This window comes from Stegostoma tigrinum, chromosome 20 (assembly GCF_030684315.1).
Source record: "Stegostoma tigrinum isolate sSteTig4 chromosome 20, sSteTig4.hap1, whole genome shotgun sequence".
In the NCBI taxonomy this organism is placed as follows: domain Eukaryota; kingdom Metazoa; phylum Chordata; class Chondrichthyes; order Orectolobiformes; family Stegostomatidae; genus Stegostoma; species Stegostoma tigrinum.
The window spans coordinates 16818723-16842557 of record NC_081373.1 but is presented as its reverse complement, the minus strand read 5'-3'; the positions used below and the strand labels follow the sequence as shown (position 1 = coordinate 16842557).

The 23835-nt window shown below is 43.1% G+C and overlaps 1 protein-coding gene across 1 annotated transcript in view; it reads right to left on the bottom strand.

Moving 5' to 3' along the window:
- The window catches only part of rrp12 (ribosomal RNA processing 12 homolog), a 61205-nt gene that overhangs the window by 25329 nt on the left and 12041 nt on the right, over positions 1-23835 (bottom strand). Inside the window, exons 7-20 of the mRNA XM_048551339.2 lie at positions 21754-21892; positions 21437-21564; positions 19117-19215; positions 18767-18858; positions 18485-18596; positions 17113-17213; positions 16568-16682; positions 7629-7771; positions 5292-5413; positions 3679-3743; positions 2189-2351; positions 1058-1212; positions 712-779; positions 185-278 (exon numbers count right to left, since the gene is read on the bottom strand). Of these exons, the coding sequence (XP_048407296.1) occupies positions 185-278; positions 712-779; positions 1058-1212; positions 2189-2351; positions 3679-3743; positions 5292-5413; positions 7629-7771; positions 16568-16682; positions 17113-17213; positions 18485-18596; positions 18767-18858; positions 19117-19215; positions 21437-21564; positions 21754-21892 (1596 nt within the window). The remainder of the gene's footprint in view (positions 1-184; positions 279-711; positions 780-1057; positions 1213-2188; positions 2352-3678; positions 3744-5291; positions 5414-7628; positions 7772-16567; positions 16683-17112; positions 17214-18484; positions 18597-18766; positions 18859-19116; positions 19216-21436; positions 21565-21753; positions 21893-23835) is intronic.

Here is a 23835-nt window from a genome sequence, read left to right as displayed (position 1 = left end):
ACCAGAGTTTCCAGTAATTCCATTTTATCAAAACATTCCTACTCTGTCAAACCTGTCAACTCACAGGCTGCACCAACACATTTTGGACATGACTATTCTTGTAGTCAATTATTTTAAATCAGGTAAATAACATGCTCGTCATGGCTATGGTTCAGTCAAGTAGAGACCTGTAACATCACTTTACCTGCAAGTATGGGAGGATGGTCTGGAAAACGTTATTCATGCTGAGCTCATCAACCATGGGTGCCATAGCCACAATCAGATCCATAAGTGACAACCTATTGGAAACCAGAACATTGAGTGTACAACTGTCTTATTGTAATCTTGGAAAGTAAACAGCTTCCGTCCTAACTCTGAAATTTTAATCTTTTTATGAAATATTGGTTCAATTCTAATTTAATGATGCACACAATGATTTCATTTGATGACTATTTATCAACCAAAACACAGCAACCAGTACATTCAGAGTTACACCATCGACAAATGGGAACGTGTTGCAGTGGCAGTGACCTTGCCTCTAGGCAAACAAGTCTGGGCTCAAGCCCTACTTGCACTGGAAATGACTGAGCAGACTAATTCAAAATATTTTTTCTTTGAAACTATCGGTTGCTCTGAACAGTACAGTAATAAGCCAGAAAACATGCCCTTATGCCTCTGGTCTGGGACGAGGACATGGTCAACATTCCTGCCCTTTGGTGGTGCTCTCCTTACCGTGTGAACTCTGAATTCTCTGCGTTCTTCAGCTTCTCAGTGGCTTTGTCCAGAAATCCACACACCAGCTGTCAAACAGTAGCAGGGAATTAGTCAACGCAGCAGTCTATTAATCTGTAATCAACATCTGGGCAGATACATCAACAAACCCAATCGCCTTCAGAAAATTAATCACAATCCCAGCTCAGAGTACAACTCAAAGATTGGAAAATGCCTGGATGAGCAAATAAAAGTGTGAAATCAAGGCCCAGTCACATCTGAAATTAGAAGACAGTTTACTCAGATTTCAGATTGGCCAAATCAGAGATAATTAATGATGTTTCCAAGTTGATATCAACAAACTCACCTGCTGGTCAGCTAGGGTCAAATATACTTTGATGGTGTCCAACACAGGCAGCCTGTAGGCTGCACTCTCTCCACTTGCTGGTTCTGTGCTATAAACATTAAACAGAACTGGTAGGAAGTTCTTGGCAAATCGACTCACTGCAGCCCGATCAGTCTCTGGAAGAATAAAAAGCAAATGGTATGCATTCGCATCAACACAAATTCAAGCCTCCTCCTGCCCCACAGAAAGTGCAGCTGTCTGCACAGAATACAGGGTCTACCTCTCAACCAGAATCAGCTCTGCAATCATCAAATGACCAGCAGAGAATCACTTGCTTCTGCACTGAGTGAGTTTCCTCCCTGAACAAGGGTCAGCTCTCCCATCATCAGGGCCCAGGGAGGGGTGCTGGGGAGCTCTCCCGCCCGCACGGTCCCAGGGGTTGGGGGAGCAGCTCTCCCATCTGCACAGGCTGACAAAGTTGTTTTTATTCTTATATGGAATGTACGAGTTGTTAGCAAGGCTGGCATTTGTTGCACATTCCTAGTGGCCTTGACCTTGAGGAGGCTAGTTAGGTCATTTCAGAGGCAGTTAAGAATCACACCATTGCTGCGGGTCTGAAGTCACATATAGGCTAAGTAAATCTGGCAGATATCCTTCTTTAAAAGAAAGGAGTGAACTGGATCAAGTGGTTGCATGGTTGCCAAAAAACTCAGTTTTAATTCAAGACTTTTACTGATTTCAAGTGTCACCATCTACCATGGTAGGATTTGAAACCATGTCCCCCAAAGCATTAACTTGGGGTTCAAGATTACTAGTTCAGTGACATTAGCGCCATGCCACTACCATCTTGAGTGCATCTTTGCCAACTGATGGTACAATCATCAAAGGTACAGCATTCTCAATTCAAGAGTGAATTCAGCATGAGGTTCCAGAGGTGCAGCATCTCAAATCAAATAATATAATTTCAATTCAAAGCCAGCAAAACTCTGGAACACCATTTGCTAATTTGGGACTGGCCATGATTTGCATTGGGATTGCGACAGGACTCAGAACAAACAAGGATTGGATAGGAAGCCAATTAAGACTGGATTGTTTCTGAGCTTCTTCAGTATTTCTCCAGGTAAAATCTCTGATATCGAAGCCACAACTCACCATTTTCACAGCCTTTGCTGATGAGTGTGCGAAGTGCCTGACAGATGGTGAGTCGGAGGTCTGGCCGGTCACTGATGGCTGTGCCCAGGGTCCTCGCAATAGCTTTAAAAGCCTCAGCTGTGTCTGTGGGTCTTGTGCAGAATCCTGGCAGCATTGTCCAAATCTAACCAAGATACAAACACTGACGTGATCAGTAAACGTCTAAAGCCTCAGTACAGCAGATAACACCAAGGGAAAGCTTCAGTTCAACTATAGAGAACTGATTAAATCCAGATGGGAGTTGAGAATAAGTCTTGACAAGGCGGCAGCTTTTGACTGTGCGTGGCACCAAGACGCTCTAGCAAAACTGAAATAAATGATACGCAGAGGAAATATCTCCACTGGTTGGATTCATATCATACCGAGCACAAAAGAAGATATTGTAGTTGAAGGCCAGTCGTCTCACTCCAGGGCTTCACTGGAAGGGTTCCTTAGGGATCCTATGCCCAATAATCTTAGCTGCTTCACCAATGATATTCCCACCATAAAAAGGAATAGTAGGTATGCTCATTGATGACTGCATGATAGCACCATTTCAAATTCCTCAGATACCTTAAACATTCTGACTGCATTCAACAAGACCTGAACAACATTCAAGCTTGTGCCGAGAAATGGTAATACTTGCACCTACCTCTGTTTTCCACCATCAAGATTCATCAGAATTAATGATAATTTATGAAAAATGTAAATATTTCACTGGTTCTTCACTACCAAATGTAATAAATGTATTTGCATTCATGTTTTTTATTAAGTATAATTATTTCATACAAGGGGAAAAAAGAAAAATTTAGTTGAAACATTCTAACACAAGTCAGAATATCATCGGTTTCTAAGACAATGCTCAATAGTTACACATGGCATGCACCTGGGAGCTAGTCTGATTGCGTGATGCATATGAATGTGAGGATGACGGTCAGGCTTGCTTACTCATGTTAGCTGCAAACATGTTGGCCAGGCCACTGGCCATCTTAAAAACCCTCATGGAGCATACTTTGAAAAACACTTACCTAGCAAGAGAAGGGGAGTAGGCACATGGAACACTGTCGCCTGTAAGTGCCACTCCAAGCTATTCACCATTCCTTCATCATCATCTAAGAATTGTCTCCCCAACAACACCAAGGCAGCAACCGAAGGACGTAGATGACAGTGGTTTAAGGCTGCAGCTCACTATCATTTTCTCAAGGGCAATTTAGGATAAACAATAAATGGTGCCTTGTCATCCTGTGAATGCATTAATAACCCCGAACCCTACTGTCCACACGAAGACAGAGGGAACTTGCACCTCACCAGCCTAAACTAGACTGGTCTCTAGGTGAAAGAGCAGTCAGTATCTAGCACACTGTACCATGATGTTGAATGAAGTTATGTACAAGATAGCCCAGGAACAAATCACACATCTTTTCCCTTCTAAATATTCAATGCTGACACTAGTTTCACTTCTTAGCCCTTACCTGCCATTGCAATGTGTCATAAAGTTTAGCTTCAAGGGGTCGTCCAGACTGTGCAAGTTCAAGCGCTATAGAGAGACAGAGAAGGAATTTAGGACCAGAACACACAGACAGAATAATTAGACACACTGGGCTGACATTCACCAGCATCCCACTGCTCCCCCCACCTATGAATGCATGGTTAAGGGAGGGTGTGCGCGCGCGTGAGAGAGAGAGAGAGAGGGAGGGGGGGGTGGGGAAAGAGGGTGGTGGGCAGGGGAATGGTGTGAAAATATCTGGGAATTTTGCTCAAAAAGTGAGAATTCAGTACATGGGGGGAGGGAGGAATGTCAGGTTCTTCTTGACGAAGGGTCACTGGATTCGAAATGTTCTCATTTTTCTACTGACAGATGTTTCCTGACATGCTGTGTTTCTCCAGCACTCTGACTTTGTTTCAGACTTCCAGCATCCACAGCTTCATGTATTTACTAAAACATGGATGGTGGGGGAATCAAGCTTGGGCGTGACTATAAAAAAAATTCAAGTAGTAAAATGAAGGCAGAAGGGCAAAATTCCATTGTGAAATTGGATCTTGATCAGATGATGAGAAATTACAGAACAAATGAAAAATTGGTGTTTCTCAATCTGGAAATCTATGACAAGTGGTATTCCATAAGAGCTGAGCTGGGGCCTTGTTTTATATGAAGGGGCTGAAGGTATAGTGTCTTAATGTTGAGATGATACAAAGATAAATGAGACTGCATGTTGTGAAAATGACATAACAAGGATGCAGAGGTTGAGTGGGCACAAATTTGGAAGATGGCGCAATATGTGGGAAAAGCACAGTATTACTTAAACAGAGAACACATGCAGAATTCCGATCTGGAACAGGATCTAGGAATTCTGGTATATAAATCAAAAAACTTTATTGTGCAGATACAGCAAGCAATTGAGGCAGATCATGGTATGCAATCTTCTACGCCAGGAATTGATCATAAAAGCAAAGATTTGTGCTTCAGTTATACAAGGAGAATATAAATATAAATGTGTTGGAGGCAGTTCAAAGGAAATTTAACAGATTAACACCTGAAACAGATGGGATAGCAATGAGGAAAGGTGGGAAAAGCTTGGCTTTTCACCACTGGAGTTTGGAAGAGTGAGGGGTGACTTGACCTGAGTATAAAAGATCCTGAATGGTCCCAACAATGCGGATGTGTGAAGATTATTTCCTTTTATAGGTACAGCACTTGAGGGTGCTATTTTTGAACCTAGAGGTGTCCCTTTTAGGACAAATCTGAGGGGAATTCTTTTCTCCAAGACCCTGCAGGAACATGGAACATGGAACACACTGCATTAGAAGGCAGTGAAGGGAGGAACACTGAATATTATTAAGACAGAGGTAGTTGCTTGTAAGGAAAGTTAATCACAGGTTATTAGGGAGTGGATGGGAATTTTGAACAAATGATCTGCACTGATCTTATTGAATGTGGGGGTAGGTTTGAAGGGCTGACTAGTTTACTACTATACCTAATCCCTTTGTTTGCACATTCCCCCCACCCTGGCTCCCTAAAAGCCCTTTCACAGTTATCTCTTAGCTGAGTTTGGACCCATCTCCCCCTTGCCCTCTCACTCAGTACCTCTGTTCTTCAGACTTGCAGCCAAGGGCAGAAAGTACTGGTTGAAGAAGGTGAGCCGTGTATGTTTTACATGGTCTCGGATCACAGGAATGAGCCAGCTCCGAGGAAAGTCGAACTTCTCCCTAAGAGAAAAGGCATGTCACAGAGTAAGTGCAACACAATTTGAGGTGTTTGATCAGAGTAAATAAAGGGAGACCATTTCCAGTAGCAATTTGGAAATAACAGACATAGAAATTGTACCCACGAATCAAGTATGTCACATTTCGAAATAATTCTCGTTTATGCACAGAATTATAGTTTGCTGTAGTCGTCAAGTTCAATGCACTAAAATGTGGTGCCAAAAACAGCGTGGCTATTAGAACTCGAGCTCTAGCTGACTCAGTGTTTTATAAAGGTACAAGTCAAAAGTCACACTGACACCAGGTTACAAACCAACAGATTTATTTAAAATCACAAGCTTTCAAAGCGCTGCTGCTTTGTCAGATGACATTCTAATAGTGATATCTGAGGCCAAGTGCAACTATGGAACAGACAACGTTAGTTCATGTTTATGCTAGTTGAGTATAATTAGATGAGAATCTGACTACATCCATATATATGGAGAACAAGTAATCAGTGGGTGGGAGTTGGTTGAGAGAGAATAAAGCTATAATCCAAAAAAAACACATGCTTGAACCTTGGTCTAACCAACATTTTAGACTATGGTATTTAGCACTCTTAAATTGTATGTTCGTTTAAGCCTGTAATTCTAGGAATCAGTCAGGTGAACCTTATCCGAACCTCTTCTAAAGCAATTACTGTTTCAAGTATAAAAACTGAAACTGTACTCCATATACAGATGAAACAACACCTATAGAGTTGTAGTAAAGCTTTTCATAAGTTGTTGGAAGTGATTTTGAAGATAGGATTTTTACACATTTGGAAAAGGAGGAATAATTTGGGGTAGTCAGCATGGCTTTGTGCAAGGGAAACTGACTGTGTTTCTTGACGAAGTAACCAAGATTGCTGTGTGGAGAGCAGTACACATTGTTTACTTCAACTTTACTAAAGTCTTCCACGAGATTCCTCATGGTAGACTTGAGTAAAGTTAGGGATTCAGGGTGACCTTGCCAATTGGATATAGATTTGGTCTAATGGCAGAAGACTGAGAGTAATGGTGAAGGGGTGTTTTTTGGACTGGAGGCCTCTGATCAGCGTGTTCCACAGGGATCTGTACGAGGTCCACTTTTGTTTGTCACTTATATAAATGACTCATATCAGAAATAGAAGTCAAGGTTACTAAGTTTGCAGATGACACTAAAATTGGTGATTTTGTGGATAGTGGAAAAGGTCGCCTAAGATTACTAACAGATCTCGATCAATTGGGTCCATGGGCTGAAGATTGGCAGATGGAGTTTAATTTGGATAAATGCAAGGCATTACGTTGCGGTAAAACAAACATGGACAAGACTTACACAGTTAAAATTAGGGTCTTGGATAGCGTTTAGGTACGTAATTCTTTCAAGTTTGCATCACGTAGTGATAGAGTGGTTAAGAAGGCCTTTAGAACAGTTGCATTCATTGGACCTTTGAGTATAGGACTGGAATGTTATTTTCAAGTTGTATAAGTTGTTGGTGAGGCTGCTTCTGGACACTGTGTCCACTTCTAGCTGCAACTAACTTCTAGTTATAGGGAGTATATTTTAAACTGGAGAGGATGTTGTGGGAACAGAAGGTCTGAGTTATAAGGAGAGGCTGAATAGGCTGGGACATTTTTCACTGGAGCATAGGAGGCTGAGGGATGACCTTATAGAATTTTATAAAATTCATGGGGGGCATAGATAGAGTGAATGGCAGGTGTCTTTTCCCTAGGGTGGGGAAATTCAAGACTAGGGGCCATATTTTTAAGGTGAGAGGAGAAAATGAACTTCCAGAGGAAACAGTGGATATGGGTACAGTTACAACATTTAAAAGACATTTAGATAAGTGCACAAATAACAAATGTTTGCAGGGATATGGGCCAAGCGCAGGAAGATGGGGCTAGTTTAGTTTGGGATTATGATCAACTTGGATTGGTTGGGCTGAAGGTCTGCTTCCGTGCTGTATAACACTGTGACCCCATACAACAAATGCCAATATTCTATTTTCCTCCAAATCACTTGCTGATGTTTGCTTATTAACTTTATGTTATTCGTGTACCAAGACACCTGGATCCCTCTGTAACACTGGGTGCTGCAATCTCTGTCCATTTAAGTAGCATACCACTTTAATGTCTCTTAGCCAATCTTTTTTTCCATATTGCCAATGCTTCTTTAATCCCCCAGGCATCAATTCACTTCCCATTAGGACATCACTCACTCAGTGCCATCAATCTGTAGGGGGACTGCCTGCAGAACAGACTCTGGCCCCATGTATTCAACTGCCATTCCCACAGCCCGATCCAGCTCCCCAGTGTAGGCAAAATGCGGAGTCTCTCGCAGATCACACAGATTCTGTAGACACTGGAAACAGAGACAGGATCAGCGTGGAGGAGACAAGAAAACAGATTATGTGGTCATCATCACATGCCTGGCAACTTGATGCATAAATATTGATAATTTTGCTTCTTCTAATACAAATGACTACAGTTGAAAAATAACTTGATTGTGTTTAAAGTGCTTGGGAGCCCAGAGGTGACAAAGCCACACTGCAGAAATGCAAATAATGCTTTTCTTAGACATAATGAGATGACATCGCTAAATACACCCACTAATTGCCACTCCATCTTTTCACCGCCCACAGCTTTCCCTCTCTTTCCACTCACCCCGACCCCACTCTGCCCCTCTATCTCCACCCTCACCTTGGATCATAAGTAGTAACAGGAGGTGACAATTCAGTCCCTCAAGCTCGTCCTAACATCTAACGTGATTCTGGGTGTAATTCTACTTAACAGCTTGTAGATCAAAAATCTGTCTAGCTCAGCCTTGGATATATTCAATGAAGCAGTCTTCACTGAGGAAGAGACTTACAGCAACTAACAACCCTCAGGGAACAATTTCCTCATCTCCATCTTAAATTGGAGACCCTATATTTTTAAATGGTCTCTCTCCTTACGGGAAATATGCTTTTCACTCTCTTAAATGTTTCAATACGATTACTGCCACTTCTTCGAAACTCCAAAGAGTAAAGGTCCAACTTGCTCAATGTTTCTTCATAAAATAACCTGCAGAATCTGCATCTTAAACCTTCTGTGACCTGTTTCCAACATATATTAAAACTGCAAACCAATATCTGGGCGTGGACTCACTAATTCCCCTGTACATTTGTAGCAATTCCTAACTTTTATTCTCCAATTCCTATGCAACAGAAGGTCAGAATTTCACTTCGAGTCATAGAGATATACAGCACTGAAACAAATCCTTTGGTCCAACTTGTCCATGCCAACCAGATATCCTAAAAATCTCGTCCCAATTGCCATATCCCTCTAAACCGGTCCTATTCATATATCCATCCAGATGCCTTTTAAATGTTGTAATTGTACCAGCCTCCACCACTTCCTCTCACAGCTTACTCCATATACACACTACAGTCCATATGAAAATGTTGCCCCTTTAGTCCTTTTTAAATCTTTCCCCTTTCACCTTAAACCTTTCCCCACTCACCTTAAACCTATGCCCTCTAGCTTTCGACACCCTCATCCCCAGGAAAAGACCTTAACTATTTACACTATCCATGCCCCTCATGATTTTACCTCTACAAAGTCACCCCTTAGCATCCAACACTCCGGAGAAAACAGCCCCAGCCTATTCAGCCTCTACCTATAGCTCAAACTCTCTGACAATGTCAACATCCTTGTAAATCTTTTCTGAATCCCTTCAAGTTTCACAATATACTTCCTATAGCAGGGAGACCAGAATTGCATGTAATGTTCCAACAGTGGCCTAACCAACGTCCTGTACAGCCACAACATGACCTCCTAACTCCCATACTCAATGCATCAACCTATAAAGGGAAGCATACCAAATGTCTTCTTCACTGTCCTGTCTACCTGGGACTCTACTTTCAAGAAACTATGAACCTGTACTCTAAGGTCTCTTGTTCAGCAACTCTCCCACCATTAACTGTATAAGTCTTGCCTGATTTGCCTTCCCAAAATGCAACATGTCACATTTATCTAAATTAAACTCCTTCTGCCATTCCTTAGCCCATTGGCCCATCTGATCAAGATCCCACTGTACTCTGAGGTAACCTTCTTCACTGTCCATGACATCTTCAATTTTGGTGTCATCTGCAAGCTCACTAACCATACCTTTTATGTTCATGTGCAAATCATTTTATACATGACGAAAAGCAGTGGACCCAGCATTGATCCTTGCGGCACGCTGCTGGTCACAGGCCTCCAATTTGAAAAGCAACCCTCCACCATCACACCATCTTCGACCTTCCAGCCAGTTCTGTATTCAAATAGCTAGTTCTCCCCCTATTCCACGTGACCTAACCTTGCTAACCAGTCTACAATGTGAACCTTGTTAAACACCTTACAGAAGTCCATATAGATCACGTCCACAGCTCTGCCTCATCAATCCTTTTCTTTACTGCTTCAAAAACTCAATCAAGTTAGTGAGACACGATATCCCACACACAGACAGTCCATGCCTTTCCAAATACATGTAAATCCTGTCCTTTGGAATTCCCTCCAACAGTTTGCCCACCATCAATGTCAGGCTCAGCGCTGTAAAGTTCCCTGGTCTTTCCTTACTACCTTTCATAAATAATGGCACCATGTTAGACAAACTCCAGTCATCCGGCACCTCACTTGTAGCTATTAATGATACAAATATCAACAATGGACCCAGCAATCTCTTTCCTCGCTTACCACATAGTTCAAGAGTACATCTGATCAGGTACCACAGATTTATCCACCTTTATGCATTTAAAACATCCAGCACCACCTCCTCTGTAATATGGACATTTTTGAAGATGTTGTTATTTATTGTCCACATTCTCTATCTTTTATATCCTTCTCCACAGTAAACATTGACGCAAAATACTCATTTAGTATCTCCCCCTTCTCCCGCAGTTCAATAAGCAGGTGGCCTTGCTGAACTTTAAGGAGCCCTATTCTCTCCCTCGTAACCCTTTTGTCCTTACTGTATTTGTAGATCCTTTTGGATTCTCCTTAACCCTATTTGCCAAAGCTCACTCATGTCCCCTTTTTGCCCTCCTGATTTCCCTCTTAAATATATTCCTTTATACCCTTCTACAGAATCACTCAATTTCTGCTATTGATACCTGACAGCCACTTCCTTCTGATTCCTGACCAAAACCTCAATTTCTCTAGTCATCCAGCATTCCCTACACCTACCAGCTATGCCTTTTATCCTAACAGGAACATGCTGACTTTTGACTTTCGTTATCTCATTTTTGAAGGCTTCTCATTTTCCAGCCACCCCTTTATTGCAAGCTACTTTCAATCTAGACTACCACTTGCGGTCCCAACAACGTAGTGTCTTTTAGATTGACATGGCCAAATGTAAAATATTTGAATGCTTTGCAGAACATCTCCACTTGTCCGTAGGAATGACCCTGACCTCCCAGTTGCTTATGGTTTCAATAAATCTACATGCTTTCTTGCTCATATTTCTGCCTTGGGCCTGCTGCAATATTCCAATGAAGCACAATACAAGCATGAGGAACACCACTTCTTTTTTACTCAAGCATTGTCACCTCAAGGTCTCAACAATAAATTCCATAACTTCAGACCATATTACATTTATTCTCCATTTTTTTCTGTCCCTACCTCTTCCCCTTCCCCCAAAGCCTCATCACACATTTTGATTTGCTTTTAGTAGCGTTCTCCCCACCACACCTTAATTTACACCTTTACTACATCTCTTTCTCCCTTTCTCCACCATTAACCACTATTTTGTCTTCTGCCTCTGTCAAAAATATATTTTTTTAAAAAAGGACTGCTTCTTAACACTGGAAACCGTAAGCACTTATTTGGGAACGTGCCTGCATATGCACATGGAAGCAGGCACAATTTTGATCTGGAGTTCAGAGGCGGGAATAGGAGATGTGGGTTGTGGGAGTAGTGGGGAGCCCCCAAATTGAGAAGGGATGAGTGTCCAAAAGCTGGGGAAATTAGAGGTGATAATGAGAGTCCAGAACTCATGAGGACGATGGAGTGGGAGAAATGAGGAGGGCCCATGAGCTGGGAGGTTCTCAATCCTGTCTTCCTTCTGCACTCCCCCAGCTCTACTCACCCACCCTCCAGTTGTCCTTCCAGATCCTGATCTCCCCAACTCATTATCCTGTCCCAGTCTCTCTCTCTCTCTCTCTCTTCCCGTCCTCCCCACCTCCCATCTGCCTTTCCAGTCTCATTTACTTCCTGATCTCTATCCTTCGCCCTGTGCCCACCACTCCCAGTTACATAGCCTCCGAGATCTCATGTTCAATTTAAAGCAGCTCAAAGCATGCATGTATCAGAACCAGCAAAAGCAGCCATTAAAAAGAACCCGCTTTCCAACATCTTTCAATTCTGGAAAAAGAGCCAGGCTGGACTCTAGATGTTAATTTGTTTTTTTGCTGTCCACAAATACTGCCATATCTGCTGACTTTCTCCAGCATTTTCTGTTTGTGCGCAAATATTCCCTCCTAAATAATTTCTGCACATGCACGTCAACATTTCATATTTTAGGACACCCGAATCCCTCCATATTGCAGGGTTTTGCAATTTCTCTCCATGTAAATAATAGTTTTCTATTCTTCCTGCCAGAGTGGATTTTTCACATTTTCCCACATTATATTCTGCATGCAAATTCTTTTGTCGATTCACTCAACTTATCTCTATCCATCTGCAGAAGTGGTATTCTCTTCACAATTGCCTGCCTAGCTATTTCTGAATGTTGAGCCAATTTGGCGACAATACCATCAGTCCCTTTAATCAAGTCATTGATCCAGATCAAAAAGAATAAAGGGTCCAGCACTGATTCTGGTGGTGCTCCATCAGTTACAATGCACTCTCCTGAAAATGACCTAACAGCAAACAGAGATGGGATAAATACTTATCCAAATCTCTTATTCATGCTATCATAGCAACCCAAAAGTGTGAGAACTTATGATGCAATCTTTTACGTACTATTGTACTGTGTAGATTTTGTTTTGCTGTCCATAAAGCAGTCAAGTTCATATTGCTGAAAGTCTATAGTCTGATCGGCCAGACCGGATAAAGATGGTAGACATCCTTTCCTCAGGACATTAGTGCCCAATTGGATTGTCACAACAATCTAGTAGACATACGGTCAATCATTAAGCTAGCGTTTTATCCTCAAATTTTTATTGAATTTACATTTCACTATCTGTCATGGCGAGATCTGAACACGTCCCCAGAACATTAGTTTGGAATTCAGGATGACCTGTCCAATGACTTTATCACCATGGCATTGTGAAGTCCAAATAATTGAGGAACCACAAAGGCAAAAAAACTATAATGGGAGTTATGTACAGAGTTCCTAACAGTGATCAGGACCAGGGGCGCAAGATGCACCGAGAAATAAATAGGGCATGTCAGAAAGGCAAGGTCACGGTGATCATGGGGGACTTCAATATGCAGGTGGATTGGGTGAATAATGTTGCTGGTGGGTCCAAAGAAAGAGAATTCATGGAATGTTTGCAGGATGGCTTTTTGGAACAGCTTGTGATGGAGCCCACCAAGGAGCAGGCTATTCCGGACTTAGTGCTATGTAATGAGCCAGACTTTATAAAAGACCTTAAAGTAAGGGAACACTTAGAGGCAGCGATCATAATATGGTAGAGTTCAGTCTGCAGTTTGAAAGAGAGAAGGCAAAATCAGATGTAATGGTGTTACAGTTAAATAAAGGAAATTACAGGGGCATGAGAGAGGAATTGACGAAAATCGACTGGAAGCAGAACCCATCGGGGAAGACAGTAGAGCAACAATGGTAGGAGTTTCTGGGTGTAATTGAGGACACAGTACAGAGGTTCATCCCAAAGAAAAGAAAGATTATCCAGGGTGGGATTAGACAGCCATGGCTGACAAAGCAAGTCAGGAAATATGTCAAAGGAAAAGAGACAGCCTATAAAGTGGCCAAGAGCCCTGGGAAATCAGAAGATTGGGAAGGCTACAAAAATAGACAGAGGATAACAAAGAGAGCAATAAGGAAGGAGAAGATCAAATATGAAGGCAGGCTAGCTAGTAATATTAGAAATGACAGTAAAAGCTTCTTTCAATACATAAGAAACAAACGAGGGGCAAAAGTAGATATTGGGCCACTCCAAATTGATGCTGGAAGGCTAGTGATGGGAGATAAGGAAATAGCTGAAGAACTTAATAAGTACTGTGCGTCAGTCTTCACAGTGGAAGACGTGAGTAGTATGCCAACAATTAGGGAGAGTCAGGGGCAGAGTTGAGTACGGTAGGCATTACAAAAGAGAAAGTACTAGAAAAGCTAAAGGGTCTAAAAATTGATAAATCTCCTGGCCCCAATGGGCTACATCCTAGAGTTCTGAGGGAGGTTGCCGAGGGAATAGCGGAGGCTTTGGTCGTGATCTTTCAAAAGTCACTGGAGTCAGGGAAAGTACCAGATGATTGGAAAATTGCTGTTGTAACTCCCTTGTTTAAGAAAGGATCAACGCAAAAGATGGAAAATTATAGGCCGATTAGCCTAACCTCAGTAGTTGGTAAAATTCTAGAATCCATTGTCAAGGATGAGATTTCTAAATTCCTGGAAGTGCAGGATCAGATTAAAACAAGTCGGCATGGTTTTAGTAAGGGGAGGTCGTACCTGACAAACCTGTTAGAATTCTTTGAAGAGGTAACAAGTATGTTAGACCAGCGAAACCCTGTAGATGTTATCTATCTAGACTTCCAAAAGGCCTCTGATACATTGCCTCACAGGAGGCTGCTGAGCAAGGCGAGGGCCCATGGTGTTCAAGGTGAGCTACTGGCTTGGACTGAGGATTGGCTGTCTGACAGAAGGCAGAGAGTTGGGATAAAAGGCTCTTTTTCGGAATGGCAACTGGTGACAAGTGGTGTCCCGCAGGGTTCGGTGTTGGGGTCACAGCTGCTCACCTTATATATTAATGAACTGGATGAAGGGCCTGGGGGCATTCTGGCGAAGTTTGCCGATGATAAGAAGATAGGTGGACAGGCAGGTAGTAGAGGAGGTGGGGAAGCTGCAGAAAGATTTAGACAGTTTAGGAGAGTGGTCCAGGAAATGGCTGATGAAATTCAATGTGAATAAATGTGAGGTTTTGCAGTTTGGAAAAAAGAATACAGGCATGGACTATTTTCTAAATGGTGAGAAAATTCGCAAAGCAGAAGTAGAAAGGGATCTGGGAGTGTTGGTCCAGGATTCTCTAAAGGTTAACTTGCAGGTAGAGTCCATAATTAAGAAAGCGAATGTAATGTTGTCGTTTATCTCAAGAGGGTTGGAATATAAAAGCAGCGATGTGCTTCTGAGGCTTTATAAGGTTCTAGTTAGGCCCCATTTAGAATACTGTGTCCAATTTTGGGCCCCACACCTCAGGAAGGACGTACTAGCTCTGGAGCATGTCCAGTGGAGATCCCTGGAATGGTAGGTTTAACATACGATGAACGGCTAAGGATCCTGGATTGTACTCATTAGAGTTTAGAAGGTTGAGGGGAGATCTAATAGAAACTTACAAGATAATGTATGGTTTAGAAGGGGTGGACGCTAGGAAGTTGCTTCCGTTAGGCGGGGAGACTAGGACCCGTGGGCACAGCCTTAAAATTAGAGGGGGTAAATTTAAAACTGAAATGAGACGACATTTCTTCAGCCAGAGCGTGGTGGGCTTGTGGAATTCATTGCCGCAGAGTGCAGTGGAGGCCGGGACGTTGGATGCCTTCAAGGCAGAGATCGACAAATTCTTGATCTCAAAAGGAATCAAGGGCTACGGGGAGAGTGCAGGGAAGTGGTGTTGAAATGCCCATCAGCCATGATTTAAATGGCGGAGTGGACTTGATGGGCCGAATGGCCTTACTTCCACTCCTAGGTCTTATGGTCTTATCAATTGATTGCTATTTATCTAATCTAATTAGTACGTCCTTAATGAAGTTGAATAAATTTGTCAAACATAATGCCCTTTTCATAAAACCATATAGCCCTACCTGATGGCCTTAAAATGAATATTTAAAGGTTGAGAAGATTTGTAGCTTGGGCTGTGGATGAGGTTGTAGATTTGCTTGCCAAGCTGGTGGGTTTGGCTGCAAACATTTCATCACCCTGCTAGGTAACATCGTCAGTGTACCTCTGGTGAAGCGTTTCCCAATCTATTTCTGTCTCAGGTTGCACTTTAGAGATTACCTCATAATTGCAACTCCTCGTAAAAATATGTAAGTCACTTGTTTCAGACCCCTTTGTTTTGGTTTGTATTCAATCAGCAGAACTTGTTTCATAGTTCCCATCCATGTTGCTGGCACCCACTTGGGTTCTGACAAGCATATCCTTTCCCTCCAACTGCAATGCTATGGAGAAGTCCGTAATCCTGGCACCAGACAAGCCACACAGCATTTGGGACTCATGCTCCCAGCTGCAGAAAACAGTCTCTACGCATTCAACCATACCATTCCCTCCTGGAAATACATTTCTTTTCCCACTCTTCATTCCAGGAGCTGTCAGCAGCAGTTTGCAGTGGTAAATCTGCCCATCCTCCCTGCAGTCCTCGTGCTCACTCATACAAGTTGTCAGAACATGAAACCTTCTAAGCTACAGGAAGGGCTAAGGTTCCACCATTTTAAATCCTGTCTCTCCTGTAGTCACACTATCCTATTCTGGGCTAAGCCTGAAGTGCTGAACCTAAGAGAGTGATTGCCTTCTGGGACAAAGTGTCCATACAACTTTCCTCCTCCCTGATGCTTCAGTGTTTGAAGCTGAAACTCCAGCTCAAAAGCCTCACTTTTTCACATTAAAGTGTGCCCCGCTCCTCTACTGGCTGCAATAACTTTGTCATACTTGTAGCTTTAAGAAACATTCATCCCTGTAGGGTCTCTGGATGGGACCCTGGAATTAGGTGTTCCATTATTATCTACCTGAATTAACTGGCTGCATAAATAACAGATTTCACCAAGGCTGTCCACCATCTCACACTGCCTCTCCCTGTCCTTAACCCTCCTTCACCCATGTTTTCTCTTGCTCACCCAGCCACCACTATCCCCTCCTTTTTCTCCCCCTCATTTCGTCTCTTGGCCTTCCTCATTCTCTCCAGGCCGCCTTCATTCTGTCTCTCAAGCTGCCTCTGGTATTCCTTCCTTTCTTTCACTCTCCAGCCCTCACCTGCTTCATCGTTGGATAAGCCTGCTTGCCGATGACCTCAAAGAATGTGCTGAGGACCTGTAGAATGAAAGCCCAGGAAGCATGGAATCGATAAGTCAGCCCATCCTCCACTGCCCTGCAACACAAACAACCACCAATAAACACTGTGTAACAGGGCTGCAGCCAATCACAACACCCTAATTCAAGCAGGCATTCATGGCACCATAAACCATGTATCTAATCACTGAACTCTAAATGATACAACCAATTACCATGCCACAAGCCATGCAGCCAATCACAATGAACTAGAACAGATTATTTTCCAATCAGTCATTTTCTTGAATAATTCAAGATTCAATGATTCAAGAATAATAAAGTCGTTGACCCCATTATCCCTCCACTCCCACAAACAGACCCCACTACCACCCCCTCTTGCAATGACCTGATTGATCTCCCTTGTCCAATCAACTGCTCTCCACCACCCAAACACAACACTACTCCCTAAACACAGAAACAGCAGTGAGCAAGTAGTCGCAGAGAACTGGCAGACAGCTTGGAAGTCTCACCTAAACATCTTACAAATGTAAGAGGCAGGTCCAGATGGGGAAGATGAAGCAAATACACCAATGTCATCAGCAAATGGAGCCACACACTCTCTAAGCAGCACCTGCAGAGACAAAGAAGAGCAAGCAAAAAGCTCAATTACAATTCAACAAAATCAAGGCTAGGACTATACGTGTCCTTGAAACATGATGGGACAGTGCAGAGGTAAATGTTACTCTATCTAAACCCATGCTGCATCTGTCCCTGAAGTGTTTGATTGGAGTATCATCGAGGGTACTTCACTCTGTATCTAACTCTGTGCTGTACCAGTCCTAGAAGTGTTTAAGGAAACTGTATTTAAAGATGTATAAAACATCCTTGTCTGCAAGGAACCAAAGATAATTAAACACATATTTAGCCTCAACTGGAGTGTCCAGTTCTCAGCATCGCACTTTAGAGAGGCCTCAGACAAGGTTACAGATTTGGAAAAATTCTGTTGTGTATAGACTGGAGACTGCTTTCCTTTGAAAATGTTCAGAAGACATTTGTTGATTTTGAAAACCTATGGTAAGTCTGGACAGAGCAGAAAGGGAGAAACTGTTTCTACCGTTTGAGGGATAAACGGCCAGAGGACAGTGTTTTAAGCTGACTGGCAAAAGAAGGAATGGTATTAGGATGACAAACCTCTCATGCTGCAGGTGGTTAAGGTTTAGAATACTTTGCTTCCACCACATTCTTAAGCAATCAAAAAATTCCAGAGGGAAGTGAAAGCAGTCGATCATTCACATCATCCATACCAATTGAGCAAATTCTGATCCACAGTTTAACTCCTCTGTCCTCAAGTTCAATCACAGATTCAGGCTACAACATGCTGTGTGCGTCATCCAGACTCAACCATACATTCTTTTTGCTCATCTTATAATGCACAAATTGAACTCTGCATCAGGCACCAACCTGTGACCATTTCAATATTCGCATTCACAGGGTAGCACAGTGGCTGAGTGGTTCGCATTGCTGCCTTACTGCACCAGGGGTTGGGGTACGATTCCACCATGGGGCAACTATCCATGTGGAGTTTGCACATTCTCCCCAGGCCTCCACGGGTTTCTTCCGGGTGCTCCGGCTTCCACTCTCAGTCCAAAGATGTGCAGGGTAGGTGGATTAGCCATGCTAAATTGCCCAGTGTTCAGGGACGTGTAGGCGAGGTGGATTAGCCATAGGAAATGCAGGGTTACAGGAGTGGGTCTGGGTGGGATGGTCTTCGAAGGGTCAGTGCCGATTCGATGCACTGAATGGCCTGTTTCCACTCTGTGGGAATTTAATAATTCTATGATTTCAGTGAGTGGAGTAAAAACAAGACTACAGGAAAGGTGACGAGCAACAGTTTTAACCCACCTTCATTGTTTCGGCTGCAGCAGACACGAGCTGTGTGTGAGATGAAAGCAAACAACTAACAGCCGTGGAGAAAAGACGAGGGAGATGAGCCAAACACAACGAACCCTGCAACCTAACAACAGGAAGTCAGAGAAGAGACTAAAGGGTCAAGAAACAGAAGTCACGAATGAAAAAAACCCAACTAGTCCACAATGAACCCTGGCCCCAACAAGAAACCCTGGCCCCCATGGGGCCCACAATAACTGTGGAAGCGCCACTCATTCACTGAAAGGAATTCATTACCTGCAGAGGCTGATGTGGGCTTTTTCCATCACGCTAAGCCAGGCCAGGATAGGCTGTAGGTCACTGACGTTTGGCAAATAATCATACAAAGCCTGTAGATGAAATATTGCAGTCTCAAAACAATTTTCACAAACCACACTGGCCCACTGGTGAACATCCCAACCTCAAGATACTCCTAAGCCATACATTCTCTTCCAAGAGCACACCACCCACTGCCCAACCCACCCAGGTCACCCTCACAGACAACTTCTCCACTCACGCAAAGTCACTCGACCAGAGTCTCACATACTCTTCTTGCCCCCTTCCAAGATTACCCGTGCATCCATCCCACTGCTGACGTCTAAACTCACAGTTATGATCTGAGCGTTGAGTTCGCCTGTCAGGACTGCCGAGTTTGGTTTGGCAACAAAGAGTCCGTGAAATGCTTGCATCGCACAAGCCGTCACCATCTGTAAGAGAGACAGGATGATGCAGGAATTCACACCGCGAAGATTTCAGAGTGTGAGGCAACAACAATCTCTAATACAGGGCCAGGAAGTCTCTGGAAGGGGTGGTTAGAATCACGAAGGGAAGCAGAAAACAAAGAGTTGGGGGTGCAAAATTCCGAGGATACTACTGGTCCCTGAGATTTTGTAACGCATTCATCTGTGTATGGTGATGTTTATGAAGGTAACAAGGACTCGGATTGGAAAAGTGAGAGAGATCTCTCTCCCAATGATTTCACAAAGCTTTTTAGAGCCAGTCCCTGCCCTGTGAGCCTGATATCAATAGTAGTGAAAATATTACAATCTATTAGAATGAACACGATTACTGGATACTTGAAAATAATTGTCCGAATGGACAGAATCAACACTAATTAATAAAGGAAAAGTCAAGGCCGACAAATTAAATGGAGATTTTTTCAAGGATGCTATGAGCAAGATCAGTAAGAAACTGGCTGACAGGGTGTATTCAGATTTTCAGGTTTTTGAAAACTTTCCATGTAGGAGGTTAGTAAACAAAATTAAGTCACATGGGATTGAAGGTGATGTGCTGGCATGTTGTGGGGATTGGTTAACAGGCATAAAACAGATCAGGTTGTGATTAGTGTGGTATTGCAAAGATCAATGCCTTTGGCCCTGGCTGTTCACAATCCATATCAATGATTTAAATACAGAAGCCACTGGCCCTTGTGGTGTACACTTGCATCCCAACTCCAGAAGTTTGCAAAAATACTACCAAGTTGAGTAGAAAACATCTAGATATAGGGGCCAATTGTATAGAATATCAGTGGGATCACAACTGAAGTACTGTGCAGAAGTTTGATCCCTTGCATGAAGTATACACCTGCAATACAGGGATTGCAGTGGAGGTTCACCAGGTTGATTTGGTATAGGGAGAGATTGAGAAGATCAGGCCTGTATTCTCTGGAATTTCGAAGAAAGAATCAATCTCAGAAATTTGTACAATTCATTAAGAGATTGACAGAGTAGATGCAGAAGGGGTGTTTCACCTGGCTGTAGAATGTAGAACCAGTGTACGCGTTCACAGAATTAAAAAGCAAGCCCTTGAGGACTGAGATGATTAGGAATTCTTTCCCTCAGAGGGTGGTGAATCTTTGGAATTTTCTACCCCAGAGGACTGTGGGGGCTCAGTCATTAACTAAGTTCAAGGTGGAAATTGATAAGTTTATATTTGATAAATACTTCAAGGGATATGGAGATACCGCAGGAAGGTGCATTGAAGTAGACGATCAGCAGTGATTCAGAATGGTGAATAAGACTTGTGGGGCCAAATTATTCCTACGTTTCTAAGATGGGAAAGGTATAAGAGAGATTGGTGAGCAATGAGAACTTACATTTATGAGGACAGATTGGAGGAGCTGGAGATGACCTCCTCTGAGCAGAGGAGCTAACAAGGAAATTTACAAAAGTTCTCAAAATTATGAAACATGTTGTTAAAGTAAATAAAGACCATTTATCTCCAAAATCTTAAGGATTGATGACCAGTAGTTACAGATTGAAGATGACTGGCAAAAGAACCAAATGTCCTGCAAGCATTGGACTTTCAAAGAGTATGAGGAACATAGATTCAATAAATTGCTTTCATAAGTCAATTGAACCAATATTTGAAACAACAGAGATAATGGGAACTGCAGATGCTGGAGAATCCAAGATAATAAAATGTGAGGCTGGATGAACACAGCAGGCCAAGCAGCATCTCAGGAGCACAAAAGCTGACGTTTCGGGCCTAGACCCTTCACAGAGAGGGGGATGGGGAGAGGGAACTGGAATAAATAGGGAGAGAGGGGGAGGTGGACCGAAGATGGAGAGAAAAGAAGATAGGTGGAGAGGAGAGTATAGGTGGGGAGGTAGGGAGGGGATAGGTCAGTCCAGGGAAGACGGACAGGTCAAGGAGGTGGGATGAGGTTAGTAGGTAGATGGGGGTGCGGCTTGGGGTGGGAGGAAGGGATGGGTGAGAGGAAGAACAGGTTAGGGAGGAATTGCTGGGACGTGGAGAAAGAATAAGGGAATGGGACCGACTGGATCATTCTTTCTTAGAGCCAGTATAGATTCAATGGGCAGAACAATTTTGTTGTTGTATTTTGCACTGTTCTATCATTTTAGTTATCTCCTGTCCAGTAAAGAAAATATAACTTTTGGGTTTACGAATCTTAACTGCAAACCTTACCACATGACTGAGAGTCATGACCCTGAGCAGAGTCTCGCAGCATGATTTTACACAACTGACAGGGAAACAAGGGAGCACATCCTTCAGCAAACCCAAGACGTGCAGTGTTGTTGTACCCTGACCACCACCTATAAGAAACAAACATAGCTATTAACAAAATGAGCATATTATTGAGCAGTCCACAACCCAACTAGCTTCTTCCTGACTTCCTAACTCCACCCAACAAGGATACAGCCTCCCTACTCCCAGTCTGGGAACCTCAGCAGAGAGCTCCAACCCACACTCCAGAGATCTTCCATTATATCATCACCACAAACCTCCAGACTCCTCAATCTCCTTTATGCAGAATCTGGCAGTTGACTGTGCGGCCGGGTGATGGGGTGGAGCCAAGTCTCCAAACATGAAGTCACTTCCCTTCAGTACAGAGCAGATGCTGCGTTGTGCCTCTTTCCGGACCTGGAGGGGTGGGGAGGTGAATAGCAGAGGGGAACAAACAATCAGCAACAAATACACAGTAGCATTTCAAATTTGTGGCAAGCAGTGATACCAATGGCCTGCAACAGAATACTGACTGCTGAGCAGAATGGGCATACGACTGGCAGATGAAATTTCATATCAAAGATGATGCGGTGATGTATTTTAGCATGAGGGATAGGGAACAGTAAAGATGCAATGGCACAACTTAAAAGTGCGTGTACGAAAAGGGAGACCTGGGGTTGCACGTGAATCCAATGTTACAGAACGCAGGACATATTAAGAGAACAGTTAGCAAAGATATGGGATCTCAGGATTCATTGATGGATTGAGTACAAAAACAGGTGGTTACCCTGAACCTTACACAGCTCTGATTAAGCCCTGGCTGGAGTCGTGCACACCCAGTTCTGGCCATCATGCTTTAGGAAGGATGTGAGCACCTTCAAGAGGGTGCAGAGGAGATTGACCAGAATGGTTCAGGAATGAGGGATCCAAGATTGGCTTGGAAGAGCTGCAGTTTTGCTCTTTTAAGCAAAGAGAACTGAGGGAAGATTTGATAGAGGTGTACAAGATTACAACAGTTTTGGAAAACTACTTGCATTAGCTGAAGGTATACAGCTTAGGGACAAAAATTGAAGGTTCTGCACCACAAGTATGTAAGGACCATCTTTTTTACATAGTGAATGATCTGGAATTCTCTGCCCACAAGGCAGCTGAAAGCAAAAACCAGTTAGATAAAAAGATAACTGGATGGGCACAAATCACAGCTTCTTTTATAATTTGCTGGTTTTTCCCTCTAACCTTTCTTGATGAGCCAAATGACATCAGTAATTTTCCAGTTAAAAGGAATAGTCCCCAAATGGGGAGTTACAATGCCTGGAACCAATGAATTAGTATGCTTTGAGAGGGGCATGAGGCAGTGTAATTTCTCAAGGTGTGGAGACATTCACTGTGCAGGAGGTCAATCAGCCCATCAAATCCATGTCAGCTATCCGCACAGCAGTCCAGCGATTTCTTTTGCTCTGCTTGACTCTGTTGTCCTTTTGATCTCTTACTGCTTATGCTATTTGGTTCGTAAGTAGTCTTGTGTTTTCGCTTCACCAGGCCAACACCTAATGTTACTTTTGTATGGTGCTGCTCCTGGAATGCCCTCCTGCGCTCTCCATTCAAACAGGGTTGATAACCTGGCTTGATGATACTGGAAGAATGTGGAATATGCCAGACCTCAAAGTTGCAGATTGAGCTGGAGTGCAATTCTGAAGCTGATGGCCCAGAGCGTCTCATGGATGCCCAATCAAATTGCTAGGTGTTTGAAGTCCATCCCATTTAGTACAGTGATCGTGCCACAAAAAATGGAAGGTATCCACAATGTAAAGACATGACTTTGTCTCCATAACATCTGTGCACTCGTCACTCTTACCAATACCATCAGGGACAGATACATCAGTGGCAGGTAGGTCGGTGAGGATTAGGTCAGATAGATTTTATCCCCTCGTTGGTTCCTACATCACCTGCCAGGCTTAGTTCAACAGTTATGTCCTTCCTCATCCATAGTACATTTTGCACTCTTGCCAACCTCCATGCTTACTCCAAGTAGTTCCAACATGAAGCAGTACAAAGCCACCAGATGAGGGGGTTTGAATGTTGTAACCAGCAGAAGGTTTCCTTTAACATTTGATCTGATAGCATTAGACTTTATGAGGTCTGGAACCAATGTTGAGGACTCCCACAGTAACTGCTTCCTGACTGCATACCACTGTGCCACCTCTTCTGGTGGGTCGGCCCTGCTGTTGAAACAGGACTCACGCAGGGATAATAACATTGGAATGTTTGTTGCTTGTCTAGTTTGAGAGAAAACTCTCGTAGATTTAGCACTATCCCCTAAATATTGGTCATGGACAACTTTGCAGGGCTAACAGGGCTGA